Genomic DNA, 26168 nt, shown 5'->3' with positions numbered 1-26168 from the left:
GCTTTGGCCCACATGCTGCAACAGAACAAATCTTGTTGCTATCCACCTGAGTGTGCTCAGAACCAGATCCTTCCCAAGTCAAGTCGTAAGACGACAGCAGCCAATACCTGACAGCAGCTTTGTGGGACATCCTGAAACTCTAACCTGACTAAGCCAGGCCCAGGTTCTAGATCCACAAGAACTCTGGAATAGCAAATGTTTTGGACTACTAACTTCAGTTCAGTCGCTCAGTCATGTCTGACTCTGCGACCCATGGACTGCAGCATGACAGGCTTCCCTGTCCATCACCAAATCCCAGAGTTTGCTCAAACTCATGTTCATCAAGTCAGTGATGCCATCCAACCATCTCATCCTTTGTCATCTCCTTCTCCTTCTGCCTTCCATCTTTTCCAGCATCAGGGTCTTTTCAAATGAGTTAGTTCTTCGCATCAGGTAGCCAAAGTATTGGAGTTTCAACTTTAGCATCAGTCCTTCCAATGAATATTCAGGACTGACTTCCTTTAGGATTGACTGGTTTGATCTCCTTGCAGTCTAAGGGACTCTCAAGAGTCTTCTCCAACACAGTTCAAAAACATCAATTCTTCAGTGCTCAGCTTGCTTTATAGTCCAACTCTCACATCCATACATGGCCACTGGAAAAACCACAGCCTTGACTAGACAGACCTTTGTTGGCAAAGTAACGTCTCTGCTTTTTTACATGCTGTCAAGGTTGGTCACAGCTTTTCTTCCAAGGAGCAAGGGTCTTTTAATTTCATGGCTGCAATCACCATCCGCAATGATTCTGGAGCCCAGGAAAATAAAGTCTCTCACTGTTTCCACTGTTTTCCCATCTATTTGCCATGAAGCGATGGGGCCAAATGCCATGATCTTCATTTTCTGAATGTTGAGTTTTAAGTTAGCTTTTTCACTCTCCTCTTTCACTAACATCAAGAGACTCTTTATTACTGCTTTGCTTTCTGCCATGATGGTGGTGTCTTCTGATACCTGAGGTTATTTATATTGCTCCTGGCAATCTTGTTTTCAGCTTGTACTTCATTCAGCCTGGCATTTCACATGATGTACTCTGCATAAAAGTTAAATAAGCAAGGTGACAATATACAGCCTTGATGTGCCCTTTTCTCAATTTGGAACCAGTCTGTTGTTCCATGTCCGGTCCTAACCGTTGCTTCTTGATCTGCATACAGATTTCTCAGGAGGCAGGTCAGGTGGTCTGGTATTCTCATCTCTTTCAGAATTTTCCACTCTTTGTTGTGATCCACATAGTCAAAGGCTTTGCTGAGGTTAATAAAGCAGAAGTAAATGTTTTTCTGGAACTCTCCTGCTTTTTCTATGATCCATAGGATGTTGGCAAATTAATCTCTAGTTCCTCTGCCTTTTCTAAATCCAGCTTGAACATCTGGAAGTTCTCAGTTCACATACTGTTGAAGCCAACTTGGAGAATTTTGAGCATTACTTTGCTAGCGTGTGAGATGAGTGCAATTGTGCGGTAGTTTGAACATTCTTTGGCATTGCCTTTCTTTGGGACTGGAATGAAAACTGACCTTTTCCAGTCCTGTGGCCACTGATGAGTTTTCCAAATTTGCTGACATATTGAGTGCAGCACTTTCACAGCATCATCTTTTAGGATTTGAAATGGGTCAACTGGAATTCCATCACCCCCACTAGCTTTGTTCATAGTGATACTTCCTAAGGTCCACTTCACTTCATATTCCAGGATGTCTGGTTCAAGGTGAGTAATTACACCATCATGGTTATCTGGGTCATGAAGATATTTTTTATACATTTCTGTGTATTCTTGCCACCTATTCTTAATTTCTTCTGCTTCTGTTAGGTCCATACTGTTTCTGTCCTTTATTGTGCCCATCTTTGCATGAAATATTCCCTGGTATCTCTAATTTTTTTGAAGAGATGTTTAGTTTTTCCCATTCTATTGTTTCCTCTATTTCTTTGCACTGATCACTTAGGAAGGCTTTCTTATCTCTCCTTGCTATTCTTTGGAACTCTGCATTCAGATGGGTATATCTTTCCTTTTCTCCTTTGCCTTTCTCTTCTCTTCTTTTCTCAGATATTAGTAAGGCCTCCTCAGAAAACCACTGTATAATCATAAGGGATCTGATTTGGTCTAGTGATTTGATTTAATGGTCTAGTGGTTTTCTCTACTTTCTTCAATTTAAGTCTGAATTTGGCAATAAGGAGTTCATAATCTGAGCCACAGTCAGCTCCCAGTCTTGTTTTTGCTGACTACATAGAGTATCTCCATCAGATAATCAATCTGATTTTGGTGTTGACCATTTGGTGATGTCCATGTGTAGAATCATCTCTTGTGTTGCTGGAAGAGGGTATTTGTATGACCAGTGCGTTCCCTTGGCAAAACTCTGGTAGCCTTTGCCCTGCTTCATTCTGTACTCCAAGGTCAAATTTGCCTGTTACTCCAGGGATCTCTTGACTTCTTACTTTTGCATTCCAGTCCCCTATGATGAAAAGGACATCCTTTTTGGTGTTAGTTCTAGACCACTGAATTCAGAGGCAGTTTGTCACACAGCATGTGTGTGTGCGTGCTAAGCGGCTTCAGTAATGTCTGACTCTTTGCAACCCTACGGACTGCAGCCCTCCAGGCTCCTCTGCCAATGGGATTTTCCAGGCAAGAATACTGGAGTGGGTATCTCCTACATGGGCAGGCCGGTTCTTCACAGCAGTGGATAACTAATATACCAAATAAGAAAATCAGAAAACAGATAATAAACCCAGGATGGTGGAAAGAACCAAAAACAAAACCAAAAAAACCTCTTACTGAGTCTCCCCAAGTACTCAAACAACAGGGAAAAGGAGACTGCCTTACTGGTGCAAGCACTCAGCAGATAACCACGAGCCAGCCTGTTCAGTGGCCATCGGCATTCTCCCGGTCCAGCTCACTGTGGAGGATGGTTCTCACCAGCTTACACACTTTTATTTCTCTATTCACTTTGTGCCAAGTCTTTTGATTTAGGCAGTAAGTTAACGGTAATTCTGGTTCCTAAGAGTGATAATATGTAGTAGGCGATACACCTAGAACATTCTTTTAGCTCAGGGAAAGCCTTAAATGCCTTTCTGAGCTGTTTGAATTTTATTCCTTCTATGCAGTGGGCAGCTATATAAGGTATGTGTGTGTGCTCAGTCACTTAGTTGTGTCCAACTCTTTGTAACCCATGGACTGTAGCCTGCCAGGCTCCACTGTCCATGGGACTTTCCAGGCAAGAATACTGGGGTGGTTGTCTTTTCCAGGGGATCTTCCTGACCCAGGGTCAAACCCACATCTCCTGCATTGCAGGCAGATTCTTTACTACTGCGCCACCTGGGAAGCCCTTATATAAAGTTATCTGACAAGATAAGGGACCTGAGAAACCTGTATGCAGATCAGGAAGCAACAGTTAGAACTGGACATGGAACAGCAGACTGGTTCCAAATAGGAAAAGGTGTAGGTCAAGGCTGTATATTGTCACCCTGCTTATTTAACTTATATGCAGAGTACATCAATGAGAAACGCTGGGCTAGAGGAAGCACATGCTGGAATCAAGATTGCTGGGAGAAATATCAATAACCTCAGATATGCAGATGACACCACCCTTAAGGCAGAAAGTGAAGAAAAACTAGAGTCTCTTGATAAAAGTGAAAGAGGAGAGTGGAAAAGTTGGCTTAAAGCTCAACATTCAGAAAACTAAGATCATGGCATCTGGTCCCATCACTTCATGGCAAATAGATGGAGAAACAGTAGAAACAGTGACAAACTTTATTTTTTGGGCTCCAAAATCACTGCAGATGGTGACTGCAGCCATGAAATTAAAAGACGCTTCCTCCTTGGAAGGAAAGTTATGACCAACCTAGATAGTATATTAAAAAGCAGAGACATTACTTTGCCAACAAAAGTCTGTTTAGTTAAGACTATGGTTTTTCCATGAGTCATGTATGGATGTGAGAGTTGGACTATAAAGAAAGCTGAGCACTGAAGAATTGATGCTTTTGAACTGTGGTGTTGGAGAAGACTCTTCAGAGTCCCTTGGACTGCAAGGAGATCCAACTAGTCCATCCTAAAGGAGATCAGTCCTGGGTGTTCACTGGAAGGACTGATGCTGAAGCTGAAACTCCAATTCTTTGGCCACCTCATGCGAAGAGCTGAGTCATTTGAAAAGACATTGATGCTGGGAAAGACTGAAGGCAGGAGGAGAAGGGGACGACAGAGGATGAGATGGTTGAATGGCATCACCAACTCGATGGACATGAGTTTGGGTGGACTCCAGGAGTTGGTGATGGACAGGGAGGCCTGGTGTGCTGTGGTTCATGGGGTCTCAAAGAGTCGGACACGACTGAGCAACTGAAATGAACTGAAGGGACCTGAAACAATTGATACTTTTAGAAGGTACCTGTGGAAACTGTTAACCCTGGCAGCACACAAGCCATGCTGACTTGGGAGGCACTGAACAAAGAAATCCTCCCTAGGTTCACAGCCCACCATTTAACTGAAAGTAGGATCAAGTGTACCAAGGAGCACATGGGTTTTATTGTTTTTTTCCCCTCTAGTTTGCACTTTTTTACATCTATAGCTACTAAAAGGCTAACCACCACTCCTGCTTGGGTTCGGCTTTGGCACCAAACCCAAGAGGAGCAAATTGAGCATTCCTCCTGTGTGTGGTGTGGGAACACAACCGCGGTTTCTCTCGCTGCCAGGGATGAGGATAAAGGAACGTGTGTCAGTAAATTCAGTTTTGGCTGAGATTCTTGACGAGGTCTCTTCATTTCCCACAGTGAAATGGACCTCCTACATACAGAGCATCACTCAAACACCAGTTTCCACTTGGCTCCCAAGGAAGAGCAAGACCACCTCCAGAGACACCCTCCCCGACCCCTACCCCCATCACACCATGCCACTGCCTCAGGGAAAACACACAGGGTGGGTGTGTTCCAAGTCTCTGGGCTCTGCCTGCCTATGAAGGAGAAGTGCATCTGCATCTTCCCGAACCTTCGTTGTCCTGCATCAGAATCATGATTCCGGGGCGGGCGGGGGGCGGGGGGTGGTTACTGAAAGGCGCTGAGCCTAGCTGGATTGATCTGTACCTGAAAAGGTGGAGGGGCAGTGGAGGCAGAGAAAAGGTTGGGTAGAGAGACAAGGGCCAGTACAGTGTGAGTCTGGACAGCCTCAAGTGGTTGGTGTGGGAAAGATTTGTAGGGGGTGCTGGCAAGTGTGAAAGGTGTGTGTGTGTGTACAGAAAGACAGAGAGAGGAGACCAAGAGGAGGGCATTTTAGGAAGTTTTATTGCATGTTAGAATGGAATCGCTCTAGGACTCTCAGTGGACATGAGTTTGAGGAAACCCTGGGAGATAACGGAGAACAGGAAAGCTTGCATGCTGCACTCACAGGCTGCAGAGTCAGACACGACTTACTGGCTGAACGGCAAAGGTAAAGACGTCTCAAGCTCCCCTACTGACACCAGCTGCTGAGCTGGTGCTTCATCGACTATGATGCTTGAGGTGCAGCCTCATGGAAATTGCTCTCATAGGATAGTAGAAATCCCACCTTTACAGGGCTCTTTAAAATACGCCACTGCCTCAGTTTGACGAAATTAATAGATCTGAAATGAGAGGGATGAGAGGTGGTCCTCTAAAAACATGAGATCTCTTTAGAGACTGTTGCCTCCAAACAGATATTCAGGAGTGCTGAGGTTGAGTGGTCTATTGTAAGGCTTCATGGAGATAGTATAACACAGCAGAAAAGACAGAGTCTAGAGCTGGATGAATCAGGGTCCAAATCTCCATATCACCTTTTTTTTTATTGGAAAGCTGGTAACCCACTTCTTAGCACCCTTGTCTCCTGAGATTATAGTAAAGGCATAGCAATAACTGCATCACAGGGGAACTATAAAGATCAAGGATACACCTTGTACACAGGTAGGTTTTAATATATTAATATGATGGTTGTCATTGCGGTGACTTACACCCCTGGCTTCCCTCTTTGCTTCTCTGCTTCCTTCCTGGTCTGAAACAATCATTTGACTGGAAGAGAAACAGAGGCAGAGATCAGAACCCTGACCAGATTTTTCTGGGGGAACCCAAAAGAAAACTGTTGCAGGGAAGGTAAACACGCTAGAATTTCTAAATGAAACTATAAAATATAAAACTAAAATATAAGACACTGATAAGGATGAACTGAGACAGACAAGAGCTAATCTCCAGGTTGGATTTGCAGGAAGCCACTTCTTTGCAAGTAGACACTCAGAACATCTGGGACTCAAATTTGTTGCATCGTCATTTTCCTAAAATTATGAAGTTTGAATAAGGGTCTTTCACTCATACTACTCGGTTTTCAATCGCTTCCTATGTTTACCTTTGTCCAAGACAATATTTTTTTAATCTTCTCATAATGTGGAAATGGCCACTGCCTTTTCATCATTCCTCCTTTTCTGACCTCTCTCAAACAATGAAATATCATCTGCTCTGGCATCGCTTTCATAAAGTAAAGCATATATCTTTTGAAAGCTTCCTAAAGTCCACAGAGTTTCTGGGAACTTACATTTTTATCCATTTGAGAAAACTCAGTTCTAAGCATATTTGAAATCTTATCTTTTGATTAGAAAAATACCTTTTTTTCCTAAAGAATAAACTTTTGAGTGGATCAGAGTAACTAAATAGTAGGATAATTCTACCAGTTACCTTCCTGCTAGAACCTACTGAACTTCAGTGAGTGCAAATTCCCAGCATTTATTGGGTGAAGTGAGCCCTTTCATGGAGCTTGGAAAGATATTTTGAAGATGTTGGACAGCAGAAACAAAGAGAGAGATGAGTTGAAAGAGTGAGTCTTTGCCATCTGTCCCATCTTTCTCACAAGAGGTAAAACAGTTGTCATTTACAAGTGCTCCATTTTCAACTGGGAATATTTGTGAGGAATATAACCACAAAGAAAGGTGGTGTGTGCTTTGGACTCATCTCAGCTTTTACTGTTTGTGTGATCTTCCCCTCTATGGATCCCTCTTCATCTGTAAAACAAATATACCTAAGATGTCCTTCCTACAGCAAAATTCTTTTTCTTCTCTGATTGCTTTCATCCTCTTGGATTCACATGTCAGATCAAGCAAATATTTCATGACAGCCCTAGGAGGGTTCAGCACCCAAGGGCAGAATCCTCAAATACCTAGTTCCAATTACACACGCACACATACACACACACACACACTGGCTGTTACAACTAAAATCCAGCTGAGAAAAGACTTAATGTCCAAACTCCTATTGCAAGCAAGGATATCATACATATATGTCTCCTGCACAGAGTCTGATGTTTCTGGATGAAACAGAATTTACCATGATCTCTAACCACCATTAAACCGAGTTTTAGGATGTGGCTTGATTACACAATACTGTCAAACTGGCCGAATAAAGGGCAGCGTTTTTAAAAGTTGTTGCTATGCCAAAGACCTAAATTTGAGGTCTTTCTCTCTGGCAACAGCTAACAGTGTCACTCACACCTAAAAAAGAATGCAAGCATCTGCAGGCAGTCACCATGCGGCTGTGTATGTCAGCAATCGTTAGAGAAGAAACACAGACCCAGATCCAGGGTCTTTGCATTCTTGCCAGGAAATGATTTTCAACTACTTTGTTTTAACACCTTCACCCCTGAATTCTTTGTAACCACAGCTCAACTCAGGGGCTAAAATACACCTATTCATGCCTTTGTAAATCTACACATGTTTATAATTTGGGATTGCTATGTGAAAACACACTTTTCTATTCATCTTCAAGTCAAGCAGCTGGGCCGTCTTAATGGATTTTTCTCAGCACCAGGCCACTAAGTCACACAGGCATGGGTTCCAGGCATGGGGATCCCTCTGGCCATACTTCTTAGATCTCCATGGCCCCTGCTACTAAGAGCTGCTTAACGAGCAGACGGTCAGTGACCTGTCAACTCTCTGACAAAGTACAAATCAACCCAGAAGCCTGCAGATGCACTTGAGGAATGCTGCTTGTTCTTGTCCGAGTGTCACAAATACGGGTGGAAGAAATGTCACGTGAAGAGGATATTCACACAAAAGGTTGCAGCTCTACACATCCAGGATAGTCTCTGCTACCTTCAAATCTACTGCTCACCTGAAGTCCCCTTTCCTTCTCAAAACAGATAAGAGAATTAATGTTTCAATCTCCAATGTTTTATGTTGTAAATCTTCAAGCCTACCAAAATCTTGCAAGAACGGTACCATGACAACTGTATATCCTTTATCTAGACACAAAATTTTACCACATTCCCCTCCCTCCCTGCCCCACTTCCTGCCCCCTTCTCCCCCCCTTCCCTCTATCTCTCCATGTGTATGTATATACAAAATGATACATTATATGCACAAACCTCTTTTTGCTGAACATCTTAAGGATTAGTTGTACATGTTGTGACATTTCATGTCTAAAGACTCTAGCTTTTGTTCATCTAACATCAAGAATATTCCCCTGTATCCACAACTGTCTTTGACAAGATAGTTAACATGTGAAAGAAACCCAAGATTGAGGAAACACTGTTATCTAACATTCAATCTGCACGCAAATTTCCCCAACTGTCCCAATACGTCTAATACAGTTGCTCGTTCTCAATCAAGGATCAGGCATGGCATTTTGTCATATCTCCTTAGCCACCTTTCATCTGCAACAGTTGGAGGGTGGGGGAGGTGTTTTCCATGACACCGACAGAGCTAAGGAATGTACACCAGCTGTTTTATGGAATGTCCCTCAATTTGGACTGCTCCGATTTGTTTCCTCAGAATTGGATACAGGCTGAAGATCTTGGCAGACACTCCATCAGGGTGATGCTGTGCATCTTCGTGCATCCCTGGGACACCCGTTATCACTGCACCCGTTATAGGCATTGGAAGTAAGAGCAAGGGCTTTGGATCCACCTCAGTTTTTCCTGTTTGTGTGATTTTAAAGCTACAGTGCTTAAATATGAATAGTACATCATTTGCACACCTTGAATTGCAAACTAGTAACAATAGTTATTCAAAAATCTTACTCCCCAGATCATATTTCAATATAGCTGTCTTTTTTTATCTCTCTTAACTCATTTTCTCATAAACCAGGAGATGCTAACAGTATTCTATAAAAGAGATCATATGGACCACAAACACGAAAGGCTTCACAAAGGAGGTGATTTTGCATTGGGTCTTGATAAGTAAATAAGATTTAGTTAAGAAGAGTGGAGAGAGATATATTCATAAGAAGTGTCATGAGAAAAGGCTTCACACATGACAGTGAATAACATCTGAGGACCTATGAGTTGATGGTGATAGTCTAGGAAAGAGATGAGGAAGACCTGCTCTAGGCCTTATTGAGTGGTCAACAAAATGTAAACAAGTAGACAGACTGAAGAAAGTTGCCATATTCTTTAAAAGCTCAACTAGGGCAACTGCATGTTTATGATGCCTTTACTGACATCTGCGGGCAGCAGGGGTCATTTAAGTCTAATTCGAATATGTTCAGTTTGAGATGTTCAGTAGGAAATCCAGACGGAGCTGTCCAATACACAGAACAAGAGACCTGGAGTTCAGGAGAAAAAACTTGGTAAGAAGTGATGACTTGGGTCAATGCTAGGAAGAGCTGAGGTCATGAAGGCAGACAGGAACATCAGTGTAGACAGGAAGCAGGATAGATCTGAAGGGCAAACTCTGGAAGAACATTAAGCGGATGGGGAAAAGGCACAGAAGTTCTGCTTCCTGTTGGTACCCCAACTTGTGCACTGGTTTTTGGAGATGTTGATCTGGTGGTAATTGGAGAAGAGAAAAAAAAAAAAAGAGCTTGACCAGATTTGTATATTAAGGAATCATGAGGGAATGGGCAGTAATTAATTATACATAGATAAGTACTTTTGGGGGGGGGCTAAAGATAACTCCATTGTGTGTTTTTTCCAACACCAGAAAGCAGTTAACTCAGTTCTGACACTCTTTACCTGGAGATAGTGTCAGATGTCCCAGATCAAGGCTCAGTCCCATTAAGACTGTTCCCATAAAAAAATTTTTAAAAAAGGACTGCCCCCATTTCAGATATCAGTCTCAAGTCCAGGTTGTCAGCTGGGCTTCTGAACAACGAGCTATAAATCAGAGGTTCTCAAGATCTCCTTCTTGGGTTTGATTAATTTGCTAAAGCGGCTCACAGAACACAAAGGAACACCTCCTGAGGTCTATCAGTTTATTATAAAGAATATTATAAAGGATTCAGAACAGCTAGATTAAGAAGTACATAGAGCAAGCTATGTGGGGAAGGACACAGAACTTCCATGCTGTCTGGGTATGCCACTCTCCTGGGATCTCCGTGTGTTCACCAATCTGAAAACTCTCCGAATCACGTCCTTTTGGTTTTTTTGTGGCGGCCTCATTACATAGGCAAGATCGATTAACTCACTGACATGGGCAACTCAGTCAACCTCCAGCCCCTCTCCCCTCTCTGGCAGTCAGCGGGGCGGGACTTAAAGTTCCAACTGTCTCATCATGACGTTGGGTCCCCTGGCAACCAGCCCCCATCTTTGGGACTTTCCAAAAGTTACCGCATTCAGGTGGGGCTGAAAGGAGCTTGTCATAAAGAACAAAATACTCCTTCACCTTTATAGGACTGGAGCCATTTCAGGACCTGGTGACAGAGGACCAAGTATTATAACAAAAGATGTTTCCATTGCTCTTATGGCTTAGGAAATTCCAAGGGTTTTAGGTGCTCTGTGCCATAAACAGACAAAGTCCAAACACATACTGCTTATTACAAATCACAGTATCACAACAAATCAGCCAAGAAAATAGAGGTGATACAGGATGGGATAAGTGGGAAACTATTACCTGGAAAAGAGCAAGAAAACAGAGAAATGATGGAAAGGACAAAATGGAAGGGAAATTCAAATGAAAAAGGAAAAAGAAGAAGGAAAAGTCAGGGGTATAAATAGGAGTAAAGCAACAGAGGTCCCCTGGTTCTCTTGAGTCACATGGCCTGCCTGTTCCAAAGTAGAGGCAACAGGTAAAGAACAACGCTTGATCTGCTAGAAGAATCCAACATAAACATCAATGCATGTGTCTCAAACCCTTAATTTTGCTCAAATTATTCACGATTTACAGTTTAAACTAATATTTATAAAACCCTTCTCTCCTTAGCTTCTGGACTAAGAGCTGCTTCCTGCAGCCATGTGGGCTTCACTGGTGCCTTCCTTGACTTCTTGCTGTAAGTTTTGCTCCTATAATATTATATATTAGACTTTCAAGGTCTGGAGATGCCACATGCTTGGGGCTAACCAGATATCTGTCAGCATCATTAAAGTGATGGCCTTAACATTTGAAAGAGATGGATTCAATAAAAAGTTTTAAAATAATACATATACACATTAATGCATATAATATTAATATACATAATATACAGATTTTTAATCAGATTATTTAAATCCATTTCTTCCAAATTTAACTATGTATTGACTTACTTGGCTACATGGTTCTGATGAATGAAATTAGAAAGATTTTTAATAACTAATTACCAATGTACTACTAACCAGTATGGGAAATAAAACACACCTGCAGAAATAGCAATTCTTACAAGTTTTAAATATCCATTTCATTCAACTTGCTTAAACCATGTACCTAATTACATGACCCCCACAGTTCTCAAATGTAATTCTGTTGTTGTTGCATCAAATTTCAATTAGTCATTGTCATATGACTGTGCAGCAAATCATCAGAGTCTAAGTAGGAGCCTGCTTAAATTCTTGACATTTTTCTAATTGTTTTTTGCAAGACCACAGGCACAGAAGGCAGCCACAATGAAAACAGTCGAAGCATTGTTACTAAGCCACACATAAACTCAGCTTTCGTGCATACATGTACCTGGACATGTACACGTGTGTATGTGAGGGCTCATGTGTGAGCCCAGACATATGCACCGTGTTGCTTCCAGAACTAAGATTTGCTTGTCCTTTTGATCTTCCACCTTTTTCTTATTAGCAAAAGGTAACAACAATTAAGCAATAAAAATTAGTTGCCAAGAATTATGAAACATATCAATGCATGAAGAAGAATCCTGCATCTGACTACATGTGAACATTTGAGTTTTACTGGTTTTAGTTGGGTAGGTTCAGAAGAACCAGGGATTTGCTTAACAATTCTCCAGACAATAGAATCACCTCAGTGACCATTATGTCTTTAGAAAGTTGGTCTACAAATGTGGCGCTTAAACGCAAGTAGATTCTTAAGATTGAAAACAGCAATTTATCATGAAAATGCTGCTTGTTCATCATGAAATTCTTTTTCTCACTACCCTTTCTCTCCTTCATTCCAGGGGAATGCAGAGAACTGAAATGAGAAAACCATAATTACCATCACATTTCTCCCCTCGGGTCAACTTAATTACCAGCTTCTCACCCCAAAACAAATTTACCTCTTTAAGAATGAACGTCATTCTTATCACTCATGGGAAAAACACAAAGATTAAGATGCCATTTAGGCATAACCGCAATTTTTCATTTTTAAGTGACCTCACAGTTTAATGGCTTCAATGCATTTTCATTCATGTGGAATTATACTGCAGGAAAGAACTGTAATAAATGGCATTGTCATGACCCTTAGGTTAGAGCAAAGGAATATTGGAAGATAAATCTCAATTCTGGATACTCACCAATCCTGCAATGGGGGTAGGCAATCTATTGATCTTTTTAACAAGTCCTGGCTTTATAGCATTCAGCAACCTGTCATGAAAAAGACAGAATGTTAAGCGAGACATAAAGCAAGATAGATCACACAAATCACCTTTATCCGGGGCTACAACTAAATTGCTGAATAGGAAAAGCCGTGAATTTAAAGCATGTAGTAAATCTCAATAATCTGTGAGCCTTCGTGCATCCCAGTGAAGAACTTTGCCAACATCAAGTTTGTCCATGGCAGGTGAAGTTTTAGAATTTGGAAATACTGGGAGAAAAGAAAGGATGGAAACTAGGAGGTGCTTCAGGGGAAAAGACAAAGATGTGAGCTGGACTGAGGCTGGGAGAGAATTGTCTAGGATGTGAGCCAGGTATCTCTACACAGCAAGGCCGCTTCCCAATTCTCCTGGCTAAGGCAGAGGTCTCTCCAGGGATGCACTGAGTTCAGAGACCAGCATCTATCTTTGCAAATAATTTGCCAAGATTAATTCTTCCTCCAGACTTTCTTGCTCTTTGAAAAGAGTGGCTTGTTAAATGTGGTGAGCTTTGCTTAAGAGAGGAAAGAGTATGTTTAGCAAGAGGTTAACCAATTATATCCTGCAGATTTGAAACAATGCTGACCACAATTCCCTAGGTATAAAAGATATGTGACCCAAACATTCTGGGGGTAAAGGCTGAAGTCATGTAAAAAGGGTAATACAAAGGAATGCAAGAGAAGCAACCATAACTGTTTATCTTCAGGAAATATCCATTCAGAGTGAAAAGAAATAAGGAAGGCAACCTGTAAAACTAAAATAGGGAGGGCATCAGGGTGACGTGGTAGAACTGTAGCATTTGCCAACTTGGGCTATTCATAAGGGAATTATTGAAGGTGTGGTCTTGTAGAATGGAGGCATTTATTCTTACACTCAGTAATTAGAGGAGCGGCAATAAGGTAATTTATCTCAGGACACAGGGCAAAGAGAATGTTAGGGCAGGGGTTTGTTTTCTATGATTCAGGGGTAAGCAAACTATAAGTCATGGGCCAAATCTGGCCCAATGCCCTTTTTTGTAAACAAGTTTTACTGGAACACAGCCTTGCCCATTCATTTACGTTTTATTTACTCCTGCTTCTGTGCTGTGACAGCAGAGCTGAGTGGTTACAACAGAGAAGGGAGAGCCCACAAATCAAACAATTTTTACTATACGGCCCTTTACCAAAAAGTCTGCTGAACTCTTATCATTCATGCAACCACAGATTATAGTAAATTATGAAGAACCTATGCCTAATAGATTTCTACAAACCAGTAACAAAAGATGCTTTGAAAGAGTCCAATAAGTAGTCTTGAATTCAGCCTATATTTGACCTTGACACCACTATGTACTGATGGATGCAGAAATGTTGCTACAGTGGTTATGATAGGATATTCTGGCTTTACACTAAGAAGTGCCTGTTCTTGGAAACTTTCACCCCAATTCTTAAGTGCTGCCACCAAGAGGCAACACCCAGAGCAGCCACAAAACTGGAGTGCCTTTTGGCCCATTGAGAACCAAGAGGGCGCTCCTTTCATGAATGCACTTAATTTTAACCATGAATTTAATCTTCTTAAAAAGTGTTTTTTTATAGCTTATCTTGAAATTATTGGTTTTTCAAGTTGGAAGGCAACTTGTTCACTCTTCTCATGTTTCAGTTTAGAAAGCTGAGGCCTGATAATGATGACCTAACTAAGTGGTACAGTCAGGCCCAACATCTGAGTTCCCTGGATCAACACGTTCTCTTGGGTAGAGCTAACATCCCATAGCTTGTGATTCAAAATAAACAGATAGGATGCCTGAAAAGCAGATTTTAAATGTACAAAATTCTTAAGATATATTAATTTTCTTACCAGTTCTTAACAGTGTCATTTTAAAATAGAGTTTTAAATAGTAGTCACACGCAGTTGTTAAAAAAGATCACTGACTGGACATGACTGTCAGTTAACCCAAGTTGGCCCCATCTCTGGCCTGTATGTTCTGCCCGCCATTCCCACGCTGGGAACCATCTTCCAGCACTCGGCCTTGAGATAGTAGTGTGTTATTGAGCCTACCTGGACTGAATATGTGACTTAACCCAGTTAAAGCATCTATACAAACTCAAAAGATTCTGGCAAGATCTTCCTCTTCTTTCAGCTGCCCACGGCAAGCATCTTATGTAAGTTCCTTGCTTATTAACCCTGCACCTACAAGTCTGATGCTATCTGCTTCTTTTGGGGGGCCCTCCTTGCCTTCTTTGTCAAGGAGACCAGGGGGCCAGCTTTGAATCTCACTTTGGGAAATCCCAAGGATGCCAACCAACAACAGTGCTGCCAATTCAAAAGGAACCCAAAGGACACCCAGTAAAACTTCAGTCTCGTTGTCACTGGGACCCCACGGGGCCCCAGACTAATCCCTGAAGTAACCTTAAAGACTTTCCAAAGAAAATACATAAAGACAGTTATAGTTTTTTTTAAAAGACAGGTGTAATATATAACATGCACCGTTCTCCACTTTATTTTTCCACTTAGCAGTGCATACTGGAGGCTTAATAACGTACTCAGGAGAGCGGGCCGTGTCAGTATGTTTGGACCTGTGTCCTATTTACTCCCGGTGGACAGATGGATGCGAGCTGTGGGGTGGGGCTGAGCGCGCTGTCTCTGAAGTCCAGCGGACTGACTCCAAAGACGAGCTTGGGCACTCACTGGGGGTGACACTTTGGGCAAGCCCATGAACGCCAGTTTCTTCAACTGTCACAGAGAAACAACGGCAGCAAAGGCATAGGTGTCAGTGAGGCCGAAATGTGACAAAATATGTGAGAAGCCAGCACAGAGCCTTGGGCATCGTAAGTTTTCTATAAATGGTTCTGCACACTTTGCATGTAAGTATTTATTTATACTAATTCAATTCACAGCATTCTAGATCAACTACTTTCTCTAACACTTTTAAATTTTTCTAATAGAACAAAGTACCATTGTATCAGGTCATGTTTCTAATTAGTCAAAGTAGAAAAAATAACAGATATCCTACCAAAAAAATCATAAATTACAAGTCCTTGCTTAACAAGGTACCCATTTTGTCTTCTATATCTAAGAGTTGTATTACTTTTAGTATGATGGCTCCACCAACTCCTCTTCTATACATGTTTAGATTTTTAAAGTCTTAAATACTTTATTTATCCTTTGTAGAATTATACTTATTGGCAGAAATCTTTCCTGTTACATGAAGTTATAAAAAAAATTTATAATGACAGACCTTAATTAAAAGACCAAAAGAACCTCCACTGTGATGTCTATCAAAATGTTTCACAACAAATTAAAAAATAAAAAGCCATAGTGCTCTTCAATATTTGGGATGTTTTCAAGATCAAGACAGCTGTGTTTTTTTTTTTTTTCATGTAAACATTGCCCCAGTTCCATACACAATTTACAGTACACAACAATAAAAGATAACATTGAATTCACATTGCAGAAATGCCCATCACCTGCTTATCTTGTATTTTGCATTAAACTGAGGACATTTTCTGTATTTATTAGAATCAGATGAGAAGCTTAGCAAAACAGCTGTGAGTCAAGCATATTATTCACTTGCAATTTTATTAAAAACCACTGTTGCCCTCTAACATATTAAGTATAAATTTTAAAATATTTATTGATAACATGCTTTCAAGTTATGATGATGATATTTTGTATCTATGAACTTCCTGAGATATAGTGTTCCCCAGCTGTCCTGTTTTGCAGAGACAGGTCCTGTAATCACGCCACCATTTTTATAGAAGGAAAGTCTGAGCCTCAAACAGGTGTGAAGGCTTCCCCGGAGATGTGCACGCAGACATGCAGCCGGAGGGCAAAGCCTACCACAGTAAAGTCCAAAGGCCAACTTCCGCACGTGGCATCAAAGCACAATGCAAAACCAACAAAACAAAAAACAAAAAAAACTACCCCAGGGAAAACAAACAAAAACCAAAAATTCCAATAAACACTACCTAAACACAACGGGAGAATATCAACAGTAGGTGGGAATACAAGGGGAAAAGAAGTGGGTATCTGCTGAGAGGTGGTGAAGTGCGAGACACACCGGATCCAAGTTTCATTTGTGCGTACATGCAACGTCCTCAGGAGGCACTGCAGGGGAAAGGGGGTGGTCGTTCATTTGTGGCAACCCCCACGCAGTGGAACCCCAACAAGTTTCCCACCGGTGAGCCCCCAAAACCTGTCACTAGAACAGTCTGCCCTCCCGAGCCGGTAACAGACTATCTTCGTACTCGTCTAAAGACATTTCTGGGGCATGTGGCATAATTTTATATAACAAAAATATTAAGCTTTGGTATTATTCCACGTCTCCTGCATAAAATGTACCCACAACAGCCGTGGAGACGCAGACACAGAGAACAGACCTGTGGACAGTGTGGGAGGCGAAGGAAGGGTGAACTGCGAGAGTAACATGGGAACAGACACATCACCGTGCGTAAAGCAGACAGCCCCTGGGAATCCGGTGCAGGACACGGGAGGACAGCCCAGTGCTCGTGACCACCTAGAGCTACAGTGGGAGATGGGAGGGAGGCTCAAGACGGAAGGGAAAGGTGTATACCTGTGGCTGATCCAGGTTGATGGCAGAAACCAACATAATATTGTAAAGCAATTAGCTTCCAGTAAAAAAAAAAATTTAAAAAAAAAGAATCACATGTGGAGATTTGACCAAAAAACAAAAAGAAAACAGAAAGATTAAAAAAAAAAAAACTGGAGCTATGGGAGCTGAGTAGGATGAACTGATATTCAGACATGTATTGATGCAGCAATTATTTATCGAGTGCTGGCCATGTGTGGCACATTGTTCTAGGCCCAGGGAAGGCAGGACGGGAGCAGACAAGCAAAAGAACTTGCCCTTTCGAACGGCTCTTCTTGGAACAAGTGAGGTGTGGGGGGACGTAGGAAGAACATACTACAAACAAGTAAATAGATGAGAGGAAATGTTCAGATCACGTAAGCCCTGGGTAGACGACCATAGTAGTAACCCATGCAGGCGGCATTTAAATCAGGGGATCAGAAGGCTGCCCTGGGGAGGTAACACTTGGGGAGAAAATGGGATGATATAAAAGCGTCAGCCAAGGAGGAGCTGCAGACAAGAGTTTCAGGCGGACTGAACAGTAAGCAGGAAGGCCTGGGGGCAGGAGTGGGCTTAGCGTATTCAAAGCCAATGCGGCCAAGCGGAGTGAGTGGAAGGAGAAACACAGGACCGGATAGCCAGGGTGTAAGCGACATTCAGGCCCAGGTCAGCTGTCTGGATTTTTCCTAAGTACAGTGTACTTAGAAATATATCACATTTTTTAGATGAAGACCTAAATGATCTGATTTGTACTTTTAAAACATCACCATATGCAGGTAGTATTAAAATAAATGTATAACTATAGGTAAATAGAAATCCTTTATTTCTTAAAAATCATGAGTATCAGATAGGTGAATAAAACACCATAAAAAACTTATGGCACTCAGCAGTGTTATCACGAGGAAAGTGCAACGAATTTGGAGGAAGCCGTCTAGGTTTTAACAGGTAAAACATGCATTTAGCTATGAGCTCCTGGAAAGTCCCTTGATCGCAGTCTCAATTTTCCCCTTAATAAAATGGAGATCTTGAAAACCTGACCTTCCATCCAAGACTGGTGAGGAGCCAGTGGGACAACGTGTTGCTAGAATTTGCTAAGTGGAAACTTGCATATTCACATTCATTTGTTATACTGAGCATGTCCCTTTCTGCTAAGTAAGTGCAAGTTACTTTAGTTTCAACTTTTCCATCAGCCAGCTGCCAAAGACCAAAATAAGTTTTACTTCTTTCCTGGCCACCTCTGGATATAAACCTCACATAAAGAAATCAACTCAACAGATGTGTACAGCTTGCCTAATATATATATATCTGGTAAGAAACAACTAAAAACAGGAAGAAAATTTTAATCTTGGGATAATCCTCAATTACGAAAAAATTCAATGATACTGAAAGGAAAAGGAAAGTGAAGTCGCTCAGTCGTGTCCGACTCTTTGCGACCCCATGGACTATAGCCCACCAGGCTCCTCCGTCCATGGGATTTTCCAGGCAAGGGTACTGGAGTGGGCTGCCATTTCCTTCTCCATTGAAGGTAAGCAAAAATACATGTGTTTCTTATATGAAAGGAATGACTCGGAGTCTACTAAACTCTTACATTCTAAATCTAAAACACACTGTGACCTATTTCAAGTAAGGCTGTTCATGCGTTCTTTCACACACTCAACAAACATTTATTGGGTATGCATGATGTCCCAACCTGGAGCTGGGTGTGGGAACACAAAGACCCCAGGTCTTTCCCTCATGGGGTGTGCTCGCTAAGAGATTTAAAACCTATAGGAAAACCAGAACTAGGCACATATGTGGTTCATTGTCATGCTACCTAATGCTTGGCCATCTTGAATTTTTGCGAAGGTGAATTAAAGACATTCAGCACACATTCTGTGGAATCCAGTTCTTAAAAGATTAAAGACTATATTCCTTAAAGAAACATTGCTGAGACATCCAAGAATGATGCTAATGTTCTGATTCAAGATACAACCACAGGATATATTTTTATAACTCTTTGTAACACAATATCCAATTTATGATAGCCTCTCAATGATAGTTTAATGGTTATAAAGTACAAACTGAAGAAATTTGTGTATATCTGCAATTAAAAAAAAAAAAAAAAACTGTGGGACAGAGAGGTTCTGTTTCATACTGACACATCCAACAGCTGGTATAATAACTCTTCAAGGGGCACAATGCTGAGACGACTGCGACAAAAGGTGTCAGATCATCCTAATGTCACGAAATACACCAAGGGGCAGCTTATTCTTTACTGGACTGTGATAAACATTAAAGGTAACATTTTTAAAGGGTTGCAAAATTCAGCTTACTCTATACGTCATTTGATTCAGAAATTCAAGTCTAATAACTATCCTAGAGTTTGGGAGAGAGCAGAGATGCAGTCTAGACCTTCAACACAGGGTTGGAGAGTTCAGGCTTAATCTCATGGGAAATCACTTTATTCTTTGCAACAAGAAATTACATCATCATCTCACGTAGCTGGGTTTGTACAGCTGCAAAGGCAACGCTGGTCACAAAATTACCTACTTCGTGTCCCTTTTCATTGGCTCTCTAGTGTTTTTCTTTGTGGTTTCCTTTATCACTTTCTGGTCTGACTACATACCCTGATGGAAGGTGTGTGCACTTTCATTTTATCTAACATGGCAACTGCTTTTGAACCTAAGCATGAGATCAATTTAACCTTGACTATAAACCTGTTACAGATGCCATTTTTAGAGATTTCTCTTTGCCAAGAGTTGCCCTGGCAAAAGCAGGAAAGTTAATAAACCTTCTGAGGTCAAGAAGAATTGACTAAAATAGGGGGGAAAGTGAAACCTGAACCAAAGGGGAGTTTCATATGAACAAAACAGTACTGGAATGCAAATTACTACCATTAGTATCTACCAAATTTTTGGGGGGTGCTATGCATTGTCAAGACTGTGTGAACTATGGGTCTTTTTAAGCCACTTTCCCTGAACATAACTAAAGAAGAGATCATAAGAATTTTAGAAGGTCTTGTTGACTTGAAATTCCAAGAAATTGGACCTAATTGTGAATTCTAGGGCAGGCTTCCCTGGTGGCTCAGATGGTAAAGTGTCTGCCTGCAATGTGGGAGATCCAGGTTCAGTCCTGGGTTAGGAGGATCCCATGGAGAAGGAAACGGCAACCCTGAATTCTAGGACTAAACAGAGCTATTACTATTTTAATGCAGCTGCTCTCCAAACTCATCTTCTTTCTCCCCAAGACACACAGCTAGGCAACATCTCTCAGATGCCTTTGCAGTTTTCTGTAGTAATACAACAGAATTCTGGCCAATGGAGTGTGGGCAGAGTAATATATGTCACACTCAAGCCTGCTCCCAAACCTCTCCCAAGCAATTTTCCATTCTCCCTCTTGCCTCCCCCACTTACTAGTTAGAGGTTCACACCAAGTAAGACCTTAGAAGCCACATGTTGAGGATGGAGCCTCTGTGAGCTGGGGTCCCTGAACAACCACCTGACTTGCTGCCATCTCCACCCTTTCCTGTTGCCAAAACTGGGCTACACGGGAGTGAGAAGGACATTCTCATTGCATTAAACCACTGCGAGTTAGGAGTTTATTAGTCACAGCAGCCAGCAGCAGAGGTCTTTTCCCAATAAATAGGGGCCTTACTTTGGCAAACTGTAACCAAGAAATCCTGCAAAATGAAACACCTGGCACATCCTTTCCCCTGGGTCTTGTTGGGAGGCAGCAGGATAGAGAAGAGCTAAAATTGGGGCTACTCTAAACAAATGGACCCACTTTCCTACGTTTGCTAGGGATAAAACGTCTTCTTGCCTATCACTTCTGCTCTCAATTCTAAAAACAAAAACCAGGCAAACGTTAAAAAAAAACCCAAAAAACCCTACAGTAATGAAATAATCTATAAACATAGAAAGGAACCTCCAGCACTTATCTGAATATCTTGGAGGCCTTTCGATTCATTTGCAATCTCTCTCACAATCTATCCTTTGCATAACCATGCTTCTTGTATAGAAATTATGAAATTTTTGGATTAGAAAAGATCTAAAAATCAGTGAAAAATCAGGAATGGAAAGTGTCACCAGGCACTCACCTGAGGTCAGAGCTCCTAAGCGGTAGACTCAGGACCACAAACTCAGGCTTGTCTGCTAAGTCATTTCAGTTATATCCTACCCTGTGTGACCCCAGGAACTGTAGCCCGCTAGGCTCCTCTGTCCATGGGATTCTCCAGCAAGAATACTGGAGTGGGTTGCCACGCCCTCCTCCAGGGCATCTTCCCAACCCAGGGACCAAACTCACGTATCTTACATCTCCTGCAGTGGCAGGAGGTTTCTTTACCACAGGTGTCTACTCTGAGAAGAGTACTTTATTTCTTGCATTTCAATAACTAATCTCCAGCCCCCCATCGCTGCCGTCTTAATCTGCCCAATGCCTCCAAACCGGCCTCATCTAAACCCTGACTCTGGCCACACTGCTTCCCTCCTCCAACGACTCCCAGGCTCCCGAGTGCCCACAGGATGCCCTCTTGATGCCTTCACCTGGGAACCAAGCCCCTTCACACCCAAGTGCCTTTGCCACTGTGCCTCCCACTGGCTCAGCAATAAAGAATCTGCCTGCAGTGCAGGAGACCCGGGTTCGATCACTAGGTCAAGAAGATTCCCTGGAGGAGGGCATGGCAATCCATTCTAAATACACTTGCCTAGAGAATCCCACGGACAGAGGAGCCTGGCAGGCTGCAGTCCACAGGGTCCCACAGAGTCGGATATAATAGCAGCTCCCATTCAAGATCCTCCCCAGTTTTATGAGCTGCAAGTTTAAGATGGCATACATGATCAATGAACCAGGAAAGCTGGCAATACATGAAGAGAATTAAGTGTGACCAAATAAAATGGAGACTGAAGTTACTCCAACACAGGCCCTGATACATGTAATCATCACTGCGCTATGTAGTAATTATGTATAAATGATTGTAATTAGTATTTCTTTTGCACAGCTAACACCCGGTATTGCTGGGTTTACTGTCAGAAGGGTGGGAGAAAACTTGGAATGTGAAAGTGCTGGAATGTGGCTCTGAAAGCTTTGGTACCCAGGCTTGAGTGGGACAAGCAGCCAGCTCCTCGGTTTCCACACTTCTTCAGCAGGAAGAGCTCAAAATCAAGAGTTCCAGGATTGAGACTCATACAATTCCAACAGTAATAGGGGCCTCCAGAGACAGAAAGACCTGACATTCAAATTGCAACTCACTAGGCAAGTTATTCGGGCTTCCCTGGTGGCTCAGATGGTAAAGAGTCTGCCTGCAGTGTGGGAGACCCGGGTTTGATCCCTGGGTTAGGAAGAACCCATAGAGAAGAAAATGGAAACCCACTCCAGTATCCTTGCATGGAAAATCCCAAGGATGGAGGAGCCTGGCAGGCTACAGTCCATGGGGTCGCAAAGAATCGGACATGACTGAGCAACTTCACTCACTCACAGGCAAGTTACGTAAATATTCAATATTGAGTCTCAGTCTCCTACTCTGAAAAATGGGCACAATAATCCCTATTAGTCACGGTGTGAGAGTGTGAAATAACGCCTGTGATACACTCAGCACAGGCCTGGTGCACAGCGAGCACTTCACCAACGTTGTTACCACTATCATCTCTTCCCTGCCCCCAACCCCACTCCACCCTCAACCAGCTTACCACGTAGGTCTGGATCCCAACCCTGCCGAAAGATGGAGGCCTATGCACTAATGATTGGCTCACTTCTCCTCCCAAGCATCCTGCCTGTGGCTCAAGCTAAGCTGGGAGTTGGGAGAGTGAAAGCACTGAGGGGAGGGAACGAGATCATGTTAGTCCTTTCGAGGGCAGGACGGCAGGGGCGTGGTCTCTAAGGCCGGGAGTGGGGAGGAAGGAAGGGTGGGAGCCAACCAAGCCACGGCAGTGAGAAGCCCAAGGACGGTCTGTGCGCACAGCTGCCTCCAGCCCCGCCGCCCCGCCACACCCGAGCCAAGGCTCCGGGCCCCACCCCATCTCACCTGCCATCGTGAGGGTGATGGGGAAAAGCCAAGGTCCTTTGCTATCCTAGAAATGGAAGGTAGGCTCCTAATATGGCTAGTTAGAATTCTGAATTGATTTCCTATTCATCCCACATGCTGTCATCAAATGCCCCATAACAGGTGTCAAGCTAAGCCAGACGACAGCCACCCCCCCCACCAGAGACGCTTCTGCAGTGAGACTGACGCTAGCTCAGCTGTGCCAGGGGTCACGTAAGACTTTTCCCCACAGGAACTAGTGTTCCAAGTTCTAAATGAATGACTTAGAAAAGAACTTTGGGAACATAAAATGTACATCGTAAGGTTATACATTAAGGATGGACATAGCAAGACAAGTGTAGGACGTAGTTCTGCTTCCCTTTGGGAAGCATGACATTTTCCCCCAAATATTCGTGTTTGGTGAACAGCAGAAAGTAATCAAAAGTCTCCACTGCCAACAGACGTAATTCCCTAAAAAGCAACCTAATGTCATTGTTCCTCTGAATAGACACTGTGCTGGCTGTCTGCTGCTCACTGGATTCAGTTTAAAGTCCTTTACTTGCTATTCTAGGTCTTGTACAAACGGATCTGAAACTTACGTTTCATCTCCAGCCTGTCCCATTTCTTTCTAAGCTCTGACCACGGTTTCATCCTTGGGCAAGCAATACCCCTTCATACTGCAGAGCATTTTCACACGCTTGCTGCTCCCTCTGTCTGACATGTCTTTCCCACAGGTCTCTGCTACCCCACTTTGTGGCCTAGCAAACTCCTACTCATCCTTCAAAACCCAGATTAAATGTTACCTCTTCTTCAAACCATTTCCTCAGGAGAAACTGTATCTCCCACCTCTAGGTTCCAACACTCTCTATTTATCTATTTATCACACATCACAGAATCTGTCCAACCTCCCCACTAGGCAAAGGGTTATTCCTCACTGTGACGTCAGCTTTTCTATAAAGGTCAGTCATTGGTAAGGCCTCAATTTGTGTTGGCCAAGTAAATTGATAATGAAACCAGCAATAATCACAAAGACTGGGAAAGCTCAAAATGTTTTGGAGCTACAGTGGACTTCAGGTCCATTCACAACGTTGCAACTGTTGTTATGAATCACACTTGAACCATTTTCTTAGCACCAAGACTGAAGTTGGATTTAGGCAACCACAACACACAAGAATCATCCGACAAGCTCCCACCAGTCACTGTTATCTCATGAAATTCCAGCAGTTTGCGGGCTGGAGCAGGAATGAGTCAAGTAACCTTGTCACTCCCCAAAGGACCAGTGGAAGCTGGCTGACCTCAAAGGGGACAGTAAAACCTCTGGGTTCCTCACTGAACACTCACAGAGAAGGAGCTGAGGGTCGCTGTGATCACCTCTCCTTGGGCATCACACATCTCTCTACTGGGTGTGCTGCAGAAACACAAAATGCAGTCTCATTCAGAGGAACGGAGAAAGTGTTCTTGAGGCCAGAAGCGCTGGTGGAGATGGAATCAGACTCCCTTTCCTCTGTGCTAGAAAAGGCGCTTTAAGTGAATAAAAACTGTGTTTAAGCAATAAAGTCTCATTTCCCCATTCTGCGGCCTTCCTTTGTCTAATGTTACACTTTCTGAGTTGAAAGAAGTGCCTCTGATTTTTAGTTTTACATCTGTAATTTTCCTTTGTAAATCCTTTTGGATTTTTTGAACCCTTTTGAAAATGGAATATAACCAATCTATAGCATTTTTTCTTCAGTGAAGTTTTAAAATACTGGAATTACAATATGATACTAGTACATCGAGAAATGCACCAAATGGCATTGGAATGAGTCTGCTAGAGAACATTTTAAACAACTGGAAGCAAAATTTTAAATTCCATAGTGTATCTGTGTTTTAATAGCTTAAGTTATAATCCACATACAGCTCACCCATTGAAATTATACAATCTGATTATTTTTGTATATCCACAGGATGCAACCATCACTGTAAAATAATTTGTTTTCTTTCCCCCAAAAGAAACCCCATACCCATTAGCTTTAACTCCCTATGCCACCCTCCCACAACCCCAGCCCTAAACAACCACTAATCTACTTTCTATCTCTATAGATTTACCTACTCTGAACATTTCATATAAACAGGATCATATAATATGTGGTTTTTTGTGATTGGTTTCTTTTACTTAGCATAACATTTTCAAGGTTCATCCATGTTATAAAATGCATGGATAGTTAAAATTTTTTATGGTCATATAATATTGCATTCTATAAATATACCATCCTATCCATTCATCAGCTGATGGGCATTTGGGTTATTTTCAACACTGGGCTATGATAAGCAAGCTTTTCATGAGCATTTTGGTGCAAGTTTTTGTTTGGACATACATTCTCATGTTTCTTGGATGAGAAGCTAGAAGTATAATCGCTAGATCCTATGGTAACTTAACGTCTAACCTTTTGAGGAAGAGCCAATTGTTCATCAAGGTGGCTGTACCATTTTACTGTCCCACCTGCAATGAAGGTTCCCGCTTCGCCACACACATGCCAAACTTTCTGAATTCCTTTCTTATTATAGCCATGCTAATGGATATGTGGCAGCATCTCATGGTGGTTTTGACTTGTATTTCTCTAAAGATTCATGACTTTGAGCATATTTTCACATGCTTATTGGCTCTGTGTGTGTGTGTGTGTGTGTGTGTGTGTGTGTGTGTGAGTTGCTCAGTCGTGTCCGGCTCTTTGCAACTCCCAGCTATGTGTATAGCTTCTCCAAAAAAGTATCAACTCAGATATCTCTGCTCACTTTTTTTTATATAAGAAATTTATTTATTTTTGGCTTCGTTGCTGCACATAGGCTTTCTCTAGTTGCAGCGAGCAGGGGCTAGTCTCTAGTTGCGGAGCGCAGGTTCCTCCCAGCGGCTTCTTTCGCTGCAGAGCGTGGGTTCTA

At 42.3% G+C, this 26168-nt stretch overlaps 1 protein-coding gene across 9 annotated transcripts in view; it reads right to left on the bottom strand.

Moving 5' to 3' along the window:
• The window catches only part of LIMCH1 (LIM and calponin homology domains 1), a 341102-nt gene that overhangs the window by 163972 nt on the left and 150962 nt on the right, over positions 1 to 26168 (bottom strand). For all 9 annotated transcript variants that reach the window (XM_065907146.1, XM_065907147.1, XM_065907148.1 and 6 more), the window contains exon 3: positions 12643 to 12712. In XM_065907146.1, the coding sequence (XP_065763218.1) occupies positions 12643 to 12712 (70 nt within the window). The remainder of the gene's footprint in view (positions 1 to 12642; positions 12713 to 26168) is intronic.

The sequence above is a fragment of the Muntiacus reevesi genome, chromosome 16 (assembly GCF_963930625.1).
Source record: "Muntiacus reevesi chromosome 16, mMunRee1.1, whole genome shotgun sequence".
Classification (NCBI taxonomy): Eukaryota; Metazoa; Chordata; class Mammalia; order Artiodactyla; family Cervidae; genus Muntiacus; species Muntiacus reevesi.
The sequence above is the reverse complement of the archived record's forward strand: the minus strand, read 5'-3'. Positions and strand labels throughout refer to the sequence as shown.